This window comes from Amborella trichopoda, chromosome 2 (genome assembly GCF_054954075.1).
Source record: "Amborella trichopoda isolate Santa Cruz 75 chromosome 2, AtrichopodaSantaCruz75HAP2 v2.0, whole genome shotgun sequence".
Taxonomy (NCBI): Eukaryota; Viridiplantae; Streptophyta; class Magnoliopsida; order Amborellales; family Amborellaceae; genus Amborella; species Amborella trichopoda.
In genome coordinates, this window is record NC_142337.1 from 67,763,824 (window position 1) to 67,781,033 (window position 17,210).

A 17,210-nucleotide genomic window follows, 5' to 3' on the forward strand; every position below is an offset into this window, starting at 1 on the left:
AGTTTTTTATTTTTCATTTTTTATATACAAATCTGAATAATCTAAAATTTGGAACGTATGTACATCTTATCGAGGCGCACCTAATAAAAATATAAAAGAACTTATTTGTGAAAAAACTTGACCAGAATACCCCAGAAAAATTATAGGGGTATTTTGGTCAATTATTTTCATGTAAATTTTTTATATATATTTTTCATAGATTCCCCTATTTTTGATGAACAAATGCTCCAAATTTCGAATCATTCCGATTTATAAAAAAATAAAAAATAAAACAGTATCAGATAATCATGACAGTACGATGAACTTTAGACAATGATAAAGGTAGGAGAAATCAATGTTCATTTTCACCTATAGGCATTGTGTAATATCTTATATATATATATATATATATAGAGAGAGAGAGAGAGACAGAGAGAGAAGTCTTCCCATCGTTTATAGGTGAAAATGAACAGTGATTTCACCAATGTTCATCACGGTCCAAAATTCATCGTATGGTCATGATTGTTCGGTAGTGTTTTATTTTTCAATTTTTTTTATATATTGGAATGATCTAAAATTTGGAGCATGTGTATATCCAAGTGATGCGCATCTAATAAAAATATGAAAAAAATATTTTGTAAAATATAAATTGACCAAAACACCCTTGAAAATTGAGTATTTTGATCAATTTATATTTTACGAATTATTATTTTTTATATTTTTATTAGATTATCCTGTTTTTTATGAACACACGCTCCAAATTTCAGATCATTTTGATTTGTAAATAAAAAATAAAAAATAAAACACTACTAGACAACTGTAACTGTGAGATGAACTTTAGGCGGTGATGAACATAAACAAAACCATTGTTCATTTTCACCGATAAGCATTATATATATATATATATATATATATATATATATATATATATATAGAAACACACATTTTGATTGTAGTGAACTTTCTAAATCCCACCCGATTCAAGAAAACTCTGGCCATCTCCCTCTCTCTCTACCAAATTGGTTGGGCTCTATCTCTCTCAACCAAATTTGTTAGCCTATCTCATCCATTCCCGCTTGTCTCTCAAAAAATCGATACTAATACTATGTGTAGATATCACAATGGAAGTTTCATTGATGTCAAAGGCACGAACGAAAGGCTCGTGTGGAAGGCGTGGAGCAGGGGTCGCAATGGACCCGACCTGACTCGAAACCGAGGCGTATGTCTGATCTGGGTCCGGGTAAGGGTCCAAAAATTAGACCCGAAAGGTTGGGTACGGGTCTAAATCTTGGACCCAAACACTATTTAGGTTCAGGTCTGGTAATATTTTTCAGGTCCCAACATATTTCATATACTTAAATACAATTAAGGAAATTTGATTCATGAGGGCTGGACAGCATGGCTACATATGCGGTCCAAAAAGCATAAAAAAGCATCCATCTTAAAGATGGATGCAGGTAGGTGTTCCATCTAGAAACAATGGAAACTAATGGTCCAAATGTTTTCTTACTAGAATTATTATTTCTAGTTTTTAAGATTTATTTATTTTTAAAATTAAATCTAAAAACCCATCTAAAAAATACATTTATTAATAGGCCCGCATTTCTACATATGCGGTCTTGGCCGTATAGATACCGGGTCATATAGTTAAATACATAGATATTTTTATATGTTTTGGTCGGGTCCAATCGGGTCAGGATATTGTTCAGGATTAATAATGAGGAACAACTAGGGTTATTTTTATTATTTGATACACGTCAACCATTTGGGTGCCAATGATAAAAATACCTCTAGGTATTCCTCATAACTAATCCTGAATAGTATATTTCTTATTTGTTGACATAACAAGCAGAGTAATTTCATTATTAATTAAGACCTCTTCAAGATCAAATTATTGGAATTCGCCTTATTGTTTCTCCATCCCAATTACGAACAAGAAAATTTGTAAATTTTTTATTTTTTGGAGGAACCTAAATGAAATGAAAAAAAAAAAGTAATCCACCAAATATTAATTGAGATTATTTGACCCCTTCAATTATTATAAAGAATTTCAAACCTTAAATTATATCTTCACTAATTTTTTAATATATTTATGATTTTTAATTAACATAAGAATATAAATGGAGTCACTTTTCTTTTTATATTATTTTATTTTATTTTTCTGTAGAGGTAAGTGACGTCCTAACAATCGCATAGGGGCTCAAATTTCAACTGACATCACATGTTGCATAAACATCTTTGGTCCCTCCTTGCTCAAATAATCAATCATTTTATATAGGAATTGTATACTGTAACATCTTTCACTTGTCACAATCAACTCTAGCTTTTAAATGTAAAATCGGATGATTAAAGGTTTATCATTTTTCACAAAAGTTTTGAAAACAAATTTCTGAAATTCCAAGTGTGGTTAACAGCACACTTTCAACTGCATAATATCATATGATGGTGACTGCATGTGATTGTGCCTTTGGATTTTTTTCTTTTTTCTTTGTTTTTTCTTTTGAGGGATAACTTGTCATATTTCATCATAAATTTACAAAGTAGCCATAGCTAAACAAAACCTCAAAACTTGTAGGGATGGGTGAGAGACCCCTTGCTTTGCCAAAGCCAATGTGTTAGCAGCATTACTTTCACAGCAGCAATGAAGAACTTGGAAGTTCCCTGATTTGGTCAAAAATGGGGAGCAATCTCCAATGATAAGTTAAATGTCATCAACATCCAATAACAAAAGGTCTTGCAACAAGGTGAGCTTCACTTGTGCTTCATCAGCTGAGCTGGATAGTGTAAAATTGAACTGTCTATATTTTTTGGGTAATTCGGTGGGGAAGATAGGGATGTGGTAACTGGACATGGGGATGCTTACCACCACGACCCCAGCCTCTTTTATAGAATGAATGGTTTACATTTATTTTACTAAAATTGCTCATCAGACACGTACTTCACAGGATTTCCCCCCTTTTCTCGCAAGTTATCTATGGTCAAAATCTCACAAGCCAAAGTAAGGCCTGAATTACATATAGAATAGGTAGTGTCCAGACCTTGATTGCAGGATGATTGTGACCTTATTGTAAGACAAAACAATCTTATAGCATATATTTGCAATCGTTGTTGGGCTGTTCACAATTGAAATGCAACATCCTAGGTTATAACTCTCCTACACAAAAAAGAATATCAAAATGATATTCAGAAAACAAAGAATATCAAAATATTTCATTGCTACAAAAAATGACAATAATACCACAAATGATACTTTTTATAAGAAATGTTTAAGGGGAATTCACCATCGTCATCGTCAAAGTCTTTTATCATTTAATTGGAGTCGGCTTATATAAAATCAATATTATCAAAACCGAATTAGTCAACATACTAGAAAGGATTCGAGATGGTTCAATTAGTAATTTGACTACTCATTAAACTATTTGAACTTTATGAAAACCATAAAAAACCATAACATATATTAAAAGAATTTGCCAATAGCATTAGAAATCTAATTTTTCAAGATCAAATTTTTGAATGAATTGATCGAGTTTTGGGTCTAACTACTGGTCGAACGAGTCCAAACCAGCTGGTTAAGCTACAGATAACACCCTAAGACCATCCGAGGTACCAGCCAAACATTGTTAGATTGATGCATGCAAGGTGAAGTATGAGACCCACCAAAACCTCATACGACCTAAGTGCATGATATGTCCCAAGTGGTAGATATCACTTCAACCATACATTAGTAGGACATGGTGTTTGAGGGGGAATATATCCTGTGATTGTAAACATACATTCTAATCCCGTGGGTGCATAGTATCTTGGGATAAACCTAAAGCTTAAAGTTTTATTAAAGGAAAAAGTTGATATAAGGTTGCAACCTTAAATGCATAATTGCATGTGCACCTCAAAATTCCATTATAAAGGGTTGTTTTGAGGTTGAAAACTCACGATTTGATAATCTCGACTTCAAGACGTATGAATATGGGAAAAAAAAAAGATTTCAAGTCTGTGAAATAATGTATCTTGTAACACATTATCTGGACCATCCATTTTCAAGATTGTCATGTGTTTATAGATCTACTTGATTTGGACTCTTTTCAGAATTTAAAGTTTTATAATTAAAGATGAAAATAGATTCTCAAACCATCCCAAGAAATTTTGATACCAAAATTACATTTATAATAAAATTTAGAGGTGCGCCTTAATTGGATTGTTTAAGGTTGCAACCTCATTGAAACCACACCCTTTATTAATCTTGTTTGAAATTCGAACTTCAAGGCTGAGAAAGGAAGATGCCTGTCCGTATGGATATGGCGCTCTAGGGTTTGAAGTTGACTCATCAAAATTAAGAGTGTTCGACGGTTAAAAGCTCTGAAGATTCGATATACTTATTGAAAGGGAGGTTTGGGGATCTTTCATTGCTCAAATGCGAGAGTAGTAGGGTTTTATTCCTCATTGATATAGGGTTTCACATGTTTCTTAATCACTGAATCGAGTCGCAGGAGTGAAATGAGCAGGCCTTCATCATCAAGAATGATATTCCAGGGTTCGATTGATCTTCATGAATGCATGGATTTTGGGGTGTGAAGACTCAGAAGGAAAATCGAATGGGGATTCTCTAGTTTCTGGAAACTCTCAGAAATGCGTGGGTTTTAGAGTTTAAAGCATCTAAGTGTACGGTTAGATGATGTGGGTTTTAATTCTCTGTTATTAAGATTTTTATCTCCTTGTTTAAGCTGTACGAGAAGAATCTGGAAGCGTAGATAATGCAGTCTTTTGAACTGAATTCATCATTCAAAGCTTAAAAATACACAACATAAAGATACAGAGCAGAGTGATATATTTGTATATTTAGAGGGAAATGAGGAAGCTTAGATGGGCAATGGATGGTGAATTTTGGGACCTGGACTTGTCTACTCCAGTCACTCTTGATGGAGTGGCAAGAACAGTTCCTGGTGACCCTCTTCCTCTGAGCCTCTCAAGAGGGATTAGGCTTTCTAGACCCAAGCAATTGGATTTCTTTCATCGTTTCATGTCGCTTCCTTTGGTTCCTTCTTATGCTGGAGATCCAAAGGAGGGTGGTGATGGGTTCAATTTGCAGCGCGTTCTCGCCATTTCAATTGGTGAGAGATGGTAAGTGCATTACTTTTTTCTTTTTACTATTAACATTGTTATTGCTGATAAGAAAATGTAAAATTTGGATATCAGGTTCCTACCATTTCTATTTTGTTCAATTGCCATGGTTAGGATCAGTTCAATTGGTGAGAGATGGTAAACACATTGCTTTCTTGTTATTAACATTGTTATTGTGATGAGGAATTCAAATTTGGATAAGCATGTTCTTGCCAATTCTTTTGGTTCAATTTGCATTGTGTTCTTGCCAATTCTTTTGGTTCAATTTGCAATGTGTTCTAGCCATTTATATTGGTAATAAATGGTATGTGCATTAAAAATGAAAATTTTAACATGGTAATTACTTATAAGGAATTGCAAATTTGCATAAGGGTCAAAATATGTACTTATCTTCTCTTAATTGTTGTGACCCATTTATGGACACTTGGGTAGTTGTTCAGGCTGGGATCTGTGTACAGAGCTTTATTCTTGGCCTTCTTGACCCGGTTACTTTTACATGACTTCAGAACTGGAATTCAAGATCCTTTTTTCTTTCTCTGTTATTGTAGATTCATTACTTCTACATGTTCTATCTCTTGGGTGTGTTGTCAATTTTGTTCAGACATTAGTTATAGGAGCATTTGGAAAAATAATATTATTCACAACTTATCAAAAAAAGAAGTAAGAATAGATTGAAGATAGAAATTAGACCAGTCGAAGATTTTACCTGGGCGGGATTTGATGCCCAATACCAAGCATTCATAGCATAGAGGGGTATGACACTTCAGCAGCTACCTTGAGTTCCTCGGTTTATTTTTATTGTTTCAGTACTTTAACTCCTTGAATTGATGTTTCCATGGAGTTAAGTTTATTATCTCACATGAGCCGTTCAAAGTGAATCATTTCAAATGCTCCCGCTTTTTTTTTTTGCACCTCGTGGGTTCTCCCATTTCAGAGGAATAGAAATTCATGTGTTATTTCTTATTGTGTGTATGTGTGATTGTTATAGCCTTTTACTGCATGCGATCTGAAAAGAAATTCGTGTGTTTTCTCTGCTGCTTTTCATTCCTGTATCATTTTATTGTTTTTTATTAAAAACATATTTTTTCACTTGGAGAGAGGAACTGTATGCATATAGTTGTGCCATAGGGTGCAGATAAATGGAGACGCATACAGGGCATTAAAAATAGATTAAAACAGCGAAGAGCGTGCACACACACAAAAACTAACACTAACACTAGCTTCTAGTTAGAATATTCAAGCTCAACAAGTGGGTCAAGAGTCTCCAACAAGGTGATTAATTGCCTCACTACCTTTTAGTTAGATGATCCTTGACATCTCCTTGCTTTAAAAATAATTATTTCTTTAATTCTTTATGACGGTTAATGTTTTATTTACTAGATCTGAGGTGAGAAATATGTGCAGCATGGCTACTATTCTTGGGCAATTCCATCTTCAGAAACTATTGTCTGCCATAAAGGATGGTAAAAGAAAGAGTCCAATTGGTGATTCAGGGATTCAAAAAGTTTGGAGAAACCTCTGTGATAAATCTCTCTATGCTCTTGGTTTCTGCTCTGACTTCATGATCACCTCAAACTCTTCTCTGCTTCTTAGTTCAGAAGTGTATGGTGATGGTCAGAAACGGCGAAATAAAGCAATTTTCCATCACAAGGCAAGTTGTCTCATGTTTGATCCTTTGTTACGATAATATGGTACTTAATACAGGCCATACTCTAATACTTTAGTGTATCTTTTGTTGTTAGTCTGTTACTTGTGTTATGTTCAATTAACTAGGTGTGCGTGCAAATAAATTCTAGAAGCACATCTGTGTTCGAGCAGCATTGGAGAATTTGAAATTCATTAAGTTTTCAGCTAACTGTTTACAAAAGGCCTGCAAAAGGTCCTCTTAAATTGTATGCTGGAAGAATTACTCTGGAGTTAATCCACCTTTTCATACTTGTAATTGATTCCCAGAAATGGTATCTGGTTCTCTTAATTGTCGCTGAGCACCCACATTTGATGCATTTGTAGTTGCTAGGGCATTGTGAATGCGAACTATTTATAGATGGTTTACCACACACTGTAAATTGCTTATACATCTCAACTGTGTTTCTCCCCTGAAACAATGAAATGATAGAGGTTTTCTCTGGGATTCAGACAGAACTGGGAAATATTATATTGAATTGAGAAAATCTAATCCTTTTATTGGCTCCTATATTTTCTTGATTTGTAGCCATTTTATTTGAAGACTGTTTTGAGCAACTTTTATCAATAGTAGAAATGTATGCAATCCACCATGATGTACTATTGATGTTACTGCTAAAGAGTACGTGTGTAGAATAGGGATTACAGTAGTAGGAAATTGTTCCTAGAGTTTCCCACTATCTCTCAGATACTGGATTGATAAAGCTAGGTTTAAGAGGTGTCAAAAGTCATAACTTGTTTGTTAGATTTTCTGATAGGCCTATGCTTTTTTAATTTGATGTTGATGATATTATGTGACAGTAATCTTGAAGGAATTACAATGTAGAATGTAATTTATTTGCTATCGTTACCTTTATTAGCAGAACATTGGTGAATGAACTGTTAAGTCTTCAACAGACCTTTTTCTTTGTAACGTGCAGCTTCCCGAGCACAACTTAACTTTGGAGGCAGCAGCGCCTGGACTTTTTGTTGACAAGAAGGGAAATTACTGGGATGTGCCGCTATCACTAGCAATTGACTTAGCTTCACTCCCTTCTACTTCTGGTTTAGGTTATCATCTTTGCGTTCATCATAACATGGGCGAGCCTAAAAAATTTGGCAGTGGTCATATCATTGGAATTCCTTCAACTCTTTTGCCTGGAACATCTGCTAAAGCAGCCCTGTCCTTTCAGAAGAGTGTTGATATTTGGAGAAGTAAGGAGGGCAAGGTGAAGAATGTTCAACCATATGACATGTTTCTGTCTGATCCTCATGTTTCGGCATCAGGACTTATTGGTAATTTGCGTCACTCGGTGTAGAATCCATCTATTATTGCTTGCACCTTCCGAATTAGTCAGCGGAATTCCATGTATAACCTTTCCTTGCACTTGAGGTTCCATTGCGTCCACATGATATTGTTTTTCCCTATTTTCATGATATCCAAATCCTTTGGTATTTTTACTTCATTTTAAATGTTATATCCGATTTTATGATGACCATGCTTTGTATAGGATCCAGCTTGTTTAGTAATTATAGGATCATTTATCTCTTTGGACAATGTTATGTAATCCATTTGATCATTTAGAGATTGTAGATCTGTCGGGATTATTGTCATGTTCTCTCCGTTTTTATGATGACCATGCTTTGTATAGGATCCAGCTTGTTTAATAATTATAGGATCATTTCTCTCTTTTGACAAAATTAAGTAATCTGTTTGATCATTTAGATATTGTTGATTTGTCGGGATTATTGTCTTGTTCTTCATTGGTCTTTCCACATCTTTTTTTTTTTTCCCTGTGAACTTTGAACTCCTTCTGTCCTTGTGAACATTAAATAGGATGAAGCCATAATGACATGTATTTTTCTTGATTTAATGACACGCATGCAGATGCGCACACACACACACACGGGGAGTAATGCACACAAGTGAGGTGTGTTTAAGAAAGAGAGAAGCAATGTCAGAAGCACCCTTCCAAAATAAACAAACGACAGGACTATCATTTATCAATGATAAAAGAAATGATATTTTCTAAAGTGAAATATGCATGGCTACTCTGCTTTACAAACTGAGGTACTCGTTTATGCAAGAAAAGCTCATAATTGTCGAGCTCAAGAAGGATGCTTGGCAGAACTGCCAATCAATGGTCATTAGAAAGAGCATAATGATGGGGTTTGTTTGGGTGGCACTTCCCCTATAAATGTTTGACAGAATGTGCGTGGTCTGTGTTGCCGCCTGGTTCTGCTCTTCTTTTTTCTTTCTTCTGCTCTTCTTGTTTCTTTCTTTCTTTTCTGTTTTTGACTTTTCCTGTTGAGAGGAATGTTTGCACTTTTATTGTCACAGTAAATGAAAGCTGAAATGGCTCCCTAAAGTCCAGGTTATGGAATTTTGAAGATTATAGAAATAGCCATAGCAATGGTTGTTAGTGATGCTGGTGATTAAAGGATAATCAGCTTTGGGGCTGGATTGATGATGTTGTGCTTTTCGTAAGTAATATGAATTGGAACAAGCTACTTTTTCTTGTTTCCTAGTTGTTAATTATGTAACTTTATGTCATGGAAAACAAAAATCTGGTATAATGCCATTGGTAAGATACCTCCTTTCTTTTTTTTATCTTTTCTCAGGTACTTCAGGCATTATCATTTTCTACTTGGTGTAAACTAAGATCTGTTACTTTGGCTCTTGATCATTTGAAATTTCTTGGAAACTATACGTGCATTCTACACATTTCCTTGAGGGAGACTAGGAAGAATTTATATTTTCTCATTTTCTCTTGTGTATACTCATAGTGTTCTCTTGTGTATATTCATAGGTAGTGCCCTGTGTGCAAGATTTGGAGGAAATTCTGGAGCTGCACCAGCTGAATCCGAATCATCATCAATAGTGAGATCATTGTACTCACAAGCCATTAGGAAGAGGCCTGAGTTTTCATCGGATTTGTTTGCATCTCTTTGTTGTACTGCTCAGTACGGAAACTTTCAGAGACTCTTCTTTGACCTTACCAGGGTGAATGTTCGATTGGATATACCTTCAGCTACAGCATTTGTCACCGGTGCTACTCATTTGACAAATGCAATATACAAATCAAAAAGAGTAGATTTGGAGGCAATCCATGCTGTTTGTCCTGATATCACTCTGTCACTTCAACAACAGGTACTTGGTTTTTTTTTTCCTTCCATGAAAGAATGCATATTTTTATTTTCTCTTTGTTGTTTATTTTCTAGTTCAACTATATATTGCCAAAGAAATAATTATCAAAGAACCTTTCCATATATATATATATATATAGTAATGATCCTATAGGACCCTCCCCCACCCATGTGTGAAGGACCCCAAATGATCACCATTAAAGTTGACACGGATATCTAGAAAAGTTATCACATGGGTATGGGACTTGATTTTTCTATAGATCCGTGCCAAATTTAATGGTGATCCCTTGGGGTCCTACACACATGGGTGGGGGAGGGTCCTATAGGATCATTTCTCATATATATATATATATATAGTTTTAAGACAACTTTCTTAAATGACGAATAATTGAAGAAATTTGACCTAGAACCTACAAAATTTTAGTCTGTAAATAAGTATTGTTTATGTGGGTTGTGACAAATTTTTGTCATGTTGTTTTTGAGCAAATCGTTTTCGACTTCAGAATATTATCAGTATGATACCCCCAGAGGCTAGAACTCACACTATGTACATTGGTTTACAATTCTTAGAAATTTGGTATTTGGTTGGTTACAATGGCCATATTTGATACTTTTGTGGTCTGTTTGACATTATGAATTGCTGGGCTTGTTTGGTCATGGCTCTTATAGGTGGGTAGCTTTTTTGGGGAGAGGTTCTAATGCATTCCTATTGAAATGCGATCCCCTGGCCTTCCAGAAATCTGCCTCACAGATGGGTTTTGGATCTAAGATTTTGTAGGTCCATAATCTCGATCCACACGATCATGATTCATGAATCTATAGAAAATGGAATTTATTTTTTAAAAAAAAAAAAGTATTTTAAAAGAATTAATATGAGCGTCCAAAAAGGGTCTAAAAGCAAAGTTTTATAATTAAGATTTAAAATCATTGTTTCTTTTCAGATTCATGATCATAGTGGTAGAGATTGTCAACCTTTTAAAAATTTGATCCAAAAATCTATTTCTAAGATGGATTGTTTGGAAGGAGATTGCACTTGAATAAGTGCATCGGCTAACGCATAAAACCCCATCCTTCTTCTCTGGTGATTTTTTCAACTATAATCTAATTAGCCTTTTTGACTATGGTTTAGTGGCTAACTTTCTGATTTCCTGCTTGACTAGAGGTTTGCTTCTATTTAGTGCCATATACCATATCCCCAAGTTTGACCTTGGTTTACATCTAAAACATGATTTCCATGGTTATCTTTTTTTAAACTTAAATCAAAATATTGCAAGCCCTTTGTGAATAAATTTAAATGACTAAGCAAATAAGTACTGATAAGATTATATGCTCTGTGGAGCAAAATGTACATTTTCTTCCCTCAGGCAAAGAGTCCTAGCTAGGAAAATTTTTAGGACTTCAAATTTTGGGGATGGGATGTGTCCTGCTCAATCAAGTGACCAACCTTAAAAAAAAATTGAATACACACCTTAGATCTGCTGTAGAAAAATAATGCCCTAGGATTGCATGCTGACCATCCAATTTTTGGATGGTAAGATTGAGGTGTTTAGCTATTCGAAATCCTTTCTCTTTCTTTCTGAAAATATTAAAAAATGGATATTAAAATTTTAGATAAAAATTTCCTCCTAAGGGTATTGTATACAACGAAACCATTTACCATTAATACAAGGATGTCACAATTAGTAGTAACCATCCAATGTGAAATATAATAGATTGGGTGTGTCACACCATTTAATAAAATTTCTTTTGAAGTTTGAGCTTGGGTAATGGAATAAATGTAGCCACCCAATTTCACATTCAGTAGTCAAGATTAATTGTGACCACCTTTGTAAATGGTCTCATTGGATACTCTTCCTAAATATGTTATTTGGAAAATTCATGCTTTCTATGAACTATCAGGTCATGGCTAATTTTGTATTTCACATGACGGTCTAAAAATGTCATCCATGAATTCATCAATCAATTTTGCAGATGTAGTTTCCTTGGTGTAAAACGTTAATTAATCTTCTTTCTCAGTTTTCCATATCGCTGATTTGCCACTTGCTGATCCTCTCTCTCTCTCTCTCTCTCTCTCTTATTATATTAATAATTTTATGTTGGGCCAGTCTCTTTCTGTTCCTATCTGGTCTTCCCCGTCTAATTAAATGTTACATCTCTCTCTCGTACTATATTACTATAATTATATGATGGGCGTTTGTCTCCAGAATGATGTACCTAGTTGTATGTTTGATCTCTCTCTCTAGAATTATATTCTTATTTTTTTGAAATTTCTCTAAAATTATAACGTTAATTATATGTTGGGTTGCAGAATGATGTACCTAGTTATATGTTTGATATCTCTCTCTCTCTCTAGAATTGTAGTGTTAATTATATGTTAGGTTGTATTCAGATTGCTGGGCCTTTCAGTTTCCGAACTGACTTGAAAATCAACCCTGGAAATGGAGAGCAATTGGCTCGTGTGGACGAGGCCATATTCGCAGTTGATTATGCGTTGCAAGTGTTGGGCTCAGCCAGGGCCGTTGCTTGGTACTCAACAAAGCAGAGAGAATGCATACTGGAATTGCGCTTCTTTGAGCACTGAGAACCAACCCTCTCTCTCTCTCTCTCTCTCTCTCTCTCTCATAAATTCTGGATGAAATTTGAATGAAAACTCGAGCTTTTTTATTATCTAAAACTGGGTTACACTTTCAGAATGTCTGAAACAGGGATCCTGACCCACTTATTGCTTGAGGGGTACACGCAACTTCTCATTACAATTCAAATATAGAGAGAGTATTGGGGAGTGCCTTGAAAAGAAGGCATGTATTGAGTTAAAAAGGTCATGAAAACTAAAACGTGAGGTAAGCAGAAGCCCTAAACAAAAGGAGGGTTCCTTATCTCCATGAAAGATGTAGGGCTTTTATTGAGGGAAAAAACTCAGATGTGAGAGAAGCCCTAAAGGGTAAATTGGTTCAGTGTGTATCTAAAAGAAGTCAAGTGATCGTGGAAGGCCAATGTCAAAAATCCAACTTTAAAAGGCGTATTTTGTATAAGGTGTCAGCCATAAACTATCAAAGTAATGTGCACTTTATAAATCTCGCTGAAATATACAATTACAGTGCTAGACACCCTCATTTTCATCATTGAAATTTAAAGCTCGAAAAAGTATGTAGTACGAGTAGATCTTTAAATGTTTGAAAAGTTACTGAAAATCAATAGTCCAGATAAAGCATTGCAAGATGAATGTTATTTAAATTTTGATTATTTCTTTTTGTTCATATTGAGGTTATTAATGGCAAAAATTTTTAAAATTAGATTATTATTTTTATCTTTTTTGCCCTTTTTTAGGAAAAGGGCTGGGTTGCAGTGATAGTATCCCGTTGTTTAGTTATCACTACCTACTGACATCTTAAAAAAAAAAAAAAAACTAACTCCCTGAGTCATGCCTTTTTATTGAATTACCAAAAAAAAAAAAAAATCGACCAGATCAAATTTTGATGTGCATCTTACTTATATAATATTTGACTATGTTTGACACCATTTACAAACGTTTTCCAAACTGCAGGGTTTTATGCAGTCACCGCGATGCGGTGCATGTGAATCATTAGCCAATGTCTTGTTTTTTATTCACGTGTTTGGAAGCTTGTGCATGCACCTGTATATAGTGCACTTAAAACAAGGCGGCCGTCTGAATTGTATTTAATTCTTTGTTGATTGATTCTCTTAGAGACTTATTCATTAATTTCTTCATATAAATTATTTAATTATTTATTAAATTTGTGTTATTGTTTGGTTCTGCACTTTGAACTAGTCACATGAACCTAATTCGTTTATATAAAATTTTGTTCCTCGATTTTGAATCATCTTTATCATTCGAGTCTTGTTTCAATAAATCGGAATCGGTTCTATAAATAATATTCATTCATTTTTCTTTATTAATTGTTATACCTTCAATAAGGTTATAGGTTAAGGATTCATGATAAGATGTGGTAAAATTTTATGTTGGTTACCAACTTAATGCGATTCACCTTCTATATCCACACTTAAAACGGGTTAACGAAAAGATTAAAGTCTTCACTCTTCTTAGACTAAAAATAGTAAAAAACTGCTAGATCTATGAATTATTGAAAGTAAATTATCCAAATAATATATTACAAGATGTACTAAAATTAGGATTGGAAATCTTTTGCTATTTTTCTTTTTTTCTTATCTATGATTGTCAAAATCCAAATCATAAACTTGATTGATCGTTAGCTTACGCCAAAACTACAATTCTTGATGGAGTTTTAAGATGCGACTTTATTTCTTAAAAAATAAAAAATTACACGTGTCAGTCTTACACCTATAATTGTGCATGTTTTGATATCTTAAGCCTCTGATAGAAGTCATCAGTGTTTTAAAACCTAATGATTCCCAATCTTTGTCGCCAATCTAGATGATAATTCATAGAGGCCTTTCCAGTTTCAAGACGGTATGGGTCTCAGCTTAATTCCCCCTAAAAATCCCTTTTTTTTCTTCTTCTTAGCTTATCTAATATTTATATAGAACCCTTATAAATCCCCATCTTATAAACTCTTATTTTAATTTTATTTTTAATACATTTCCATATCACCAATTCATACCAATTGAGTCCAATCCATATCATCAACCCAACAATCTGACATAGATCTTTGGCTGAATAATCTGCTATCTGAGTTTCAAAACACTGGATCTACACCCTCCAATGGAAAGCATGAGACCGCATCCCTTTTGTGTATCTCCTGGCCAATATGAATTCTTCCACTAAGAAAATGAAAAAGTTTATATAATGTGATACTTGACCCTTTAAAATGTAAAATTAAAGTCTACCTCAAAACTCCAATCGAAAAATGCTATTTTGATATTGAAAACCATACAATTAATCATTTCGATAAGAGATATATGGATATATAAAAAAAAAAATTTAAATTTTAAAAATAGTATATCTTGAAACACATTATCTGGACTTTTTATTTTCAAGATTTTATATTTTTATAGATTTGTTTGATTTGAACCATATTTAAGGACATATTGGAGATATAGCAGGAGTGATTGAGGTTGCGACCTTATGCAAACCTCAGCCTTAAGAAAAGCTAATATCTCAATATAATATTGGACATGTTTTTGTCAACAAAAAAAATAAAAAATTGGGCATGTTTCAGTCACGGTCATACCGAAATTGGTTACCCTTGAGAAAAACTATTTTCTCTATATAGTACTGGACATGTTTCAGTCACAGTTAAACCGAAATTCATTGAAGTATGCGCAATTTCCGAGATCTTACCGAAAATCATCGAAAATTTACCAGAGTACCGCCGCAATTCCGTGCAATAATTTATGTGCCCCATGTCCTAGAGTATTACTTGGTCACCGTCTACAGAATGATCAAGTGCCCCTCATTCTATCCTTTTGGAATTTTGCCTAATTGGGGACGTTTAGCCCAAAACTAGAAAGGAAAATGATTCATAGGGCTGCAGCCCTATCAAAAAAATGTAAAGTTTCACCTCATAACTCATTAAAAATTGTAATATAAGTATAGAAAATTTTTATATGAAGTTGTAATTTTAAAATGTAGAATTATGGATGCACCTCAAAAATCCATGGGAAAATGTTGTTTTAATGTTCAAAAACCCTCTAGTTGATCATCTAGACATCAAGATGTATGAACATGAAAGAAAAAAAAATTTTGAGTCCCTAAAATAGTGCATCTTGCAACATATGATCTAGACAGTCTATTTTCAAGATTTTCATATGTTTATAGGTCTATTTGATTTATAATGAGATATGAAAATAGAATTTAAGATAATCTTAATAATTTTTTATACCAAAATTACATGTTGTGATAAATTTTAGAGGTGCACCTTAATTTGATTGCTTAAGGCTGCAACCTTATAGAAACCACACCCTTTAAATATTGAAAAACTTTTAAATCGATCATCAACTAGGAGTGGCAACGGGTCGGGTCCAAAAGTTAGACCCATACCCTTACCCATAGGATATTGGGTCTATCCCATTGAGTCTCAAGTCTGGTCGGGTCTATTTCCAACCTCACTATGATTTTTTTTTTTTTACCATCATATACCTATATTATTGGCAACAAATTCACATTCACCCGCTGTTAGATTTCAAACCGTCTAATTTGTCATTTAATAGTTAAATATAATTATGAGTTCTTCTGGTATACGATCTTTAATACATCCAACTACCAAAGCAAATAGAATGAAGTATTTTATCTCCAACACTTTCCAATCGGACCCAGACCCAAACCCGAATAGTGTTGGGGTCTAGGTTTTGGACCCGGACCCAACCCGTCGGGTCTAACTATTGGACCCATATCTGGACTCGTTTCGGGTATACCCAATGCATCCCAAGTCGGGCCAGGGTTCATTGTCACCCGTAGCTTGAATATTATGATTGTGTAAAAAAGTTAGAATTTAAAAATTTAAAAATAGTGCATATTTCAACAAATCATCTAGATATTCGTAGATCCACAAGATTTGAAGTATTTCTTGAGCTTTAAAAATTATTGACAGTGTTGAAAATTAATTTTAGAGCCATCATCGAGATGTCCGATGCCGAAATGCCTTTGGGATGAGTATTTGAGATTAGGTTTTGTTTTATTTTAATAAGGCCTAGGCCGTATAAAAACTTCATCCAAAGTAGGATGTGACAAATCAAATCAATAATGACTTTATTCTTCACACTTAATTTCAAACACGCTCTCGAATTGCTCCAAGAGGAAATTGGTTCGAACATGAGTCATCAGAGGTGAGAAATCTTGGTTGTCAATTCTATATTTTGGGAGATATGTATCCATGCTTTTGGGTATTTTGGGGATTTGGGTCTCTCTACAGATAACTCTTTGGAGAGATGAAATAGAAGGGGTGGGACCCTGATCATTGCACTTTATGAAGGCCTAAGTCCTAAAAATCAAATCTTACAGGTTTTTTTTCTTAAAAACCATAGGGTTTTTCTTTCTTAAAAAGCCCTAACTTTTTAAAAGGAAAATGTTTATACAAGGCATTAACCTTGTATTGTAAATTGATATTATAAAAAACCTTATATCACGGACTTATATTATGAAAGTATGATGCACGTAAAAAGTTTCAACAAAATTAAATATTGGAAATCGTTCCAATTTATTATTTTAATATCGAGATGTATAGATAAAAGAAAAAAGATTTTAAATCTTAAAAATAATGCATCTTGCAATACATGACATATAAATCATCCACTTTTGGGATTTTTCAAGCGTTTATTGATATGCTTTATCTTCTATTTATTTTGACTTTAAATTTGGTGATTAGGAT

General features: G+C 34.0%; 1 protein-coding gene across 4 annotated transcripts; it reads left to right on the forward strand.

Moving 5' to 3' along the window:
• The first annotated feature begins 4,240 nt into the window (after positions 1-4,240).
• On the forward strand, positions 4,241-12,593 carry PDE320 (pigment defective 320). 4 transcript variants are annotated; one of them, XR_016050297.1, is made up of 6 exons: positions 4,241-5,094; positions 6,499-6,745; positions 7,698-8,052; positions 8,645-9,240; positions 9,567-9,907; positions 12,293-12,593. XR_016050297.1 is itself a non-coding variant. In XM_088859701.1 (5 exons), the coding sequence occupies exons 1-5, from the start codon at positions 5,201-5,203 to the stop codon at positions 12,482-12,484; spliced, it is 1,167 nt and encodes a 388-aa protein (XP_088715827.1). In that variant the 5' UTR covers positions 4,241-5,200; the 3' UTR covers positions 12,485-12,593. The 4 variants fall into 4 exon arrangements, 3 of the variants coding, with proteins under 3 accessions (XP_088715827.1, XP_088715826.1, XP_006840343.1); XM_088859701.1 differs by lacking the exon at positions 8,645-9,240 and having other exon boundaries at positions 4,241-5,232; XM_088859700.1 differs by lacking the exon at positions 8,645-9,240 and having other exon boundaries at positions 12,282-12,593.
• Positions 12,594-17,210: the final 4,617 nt, after the last annotated feature.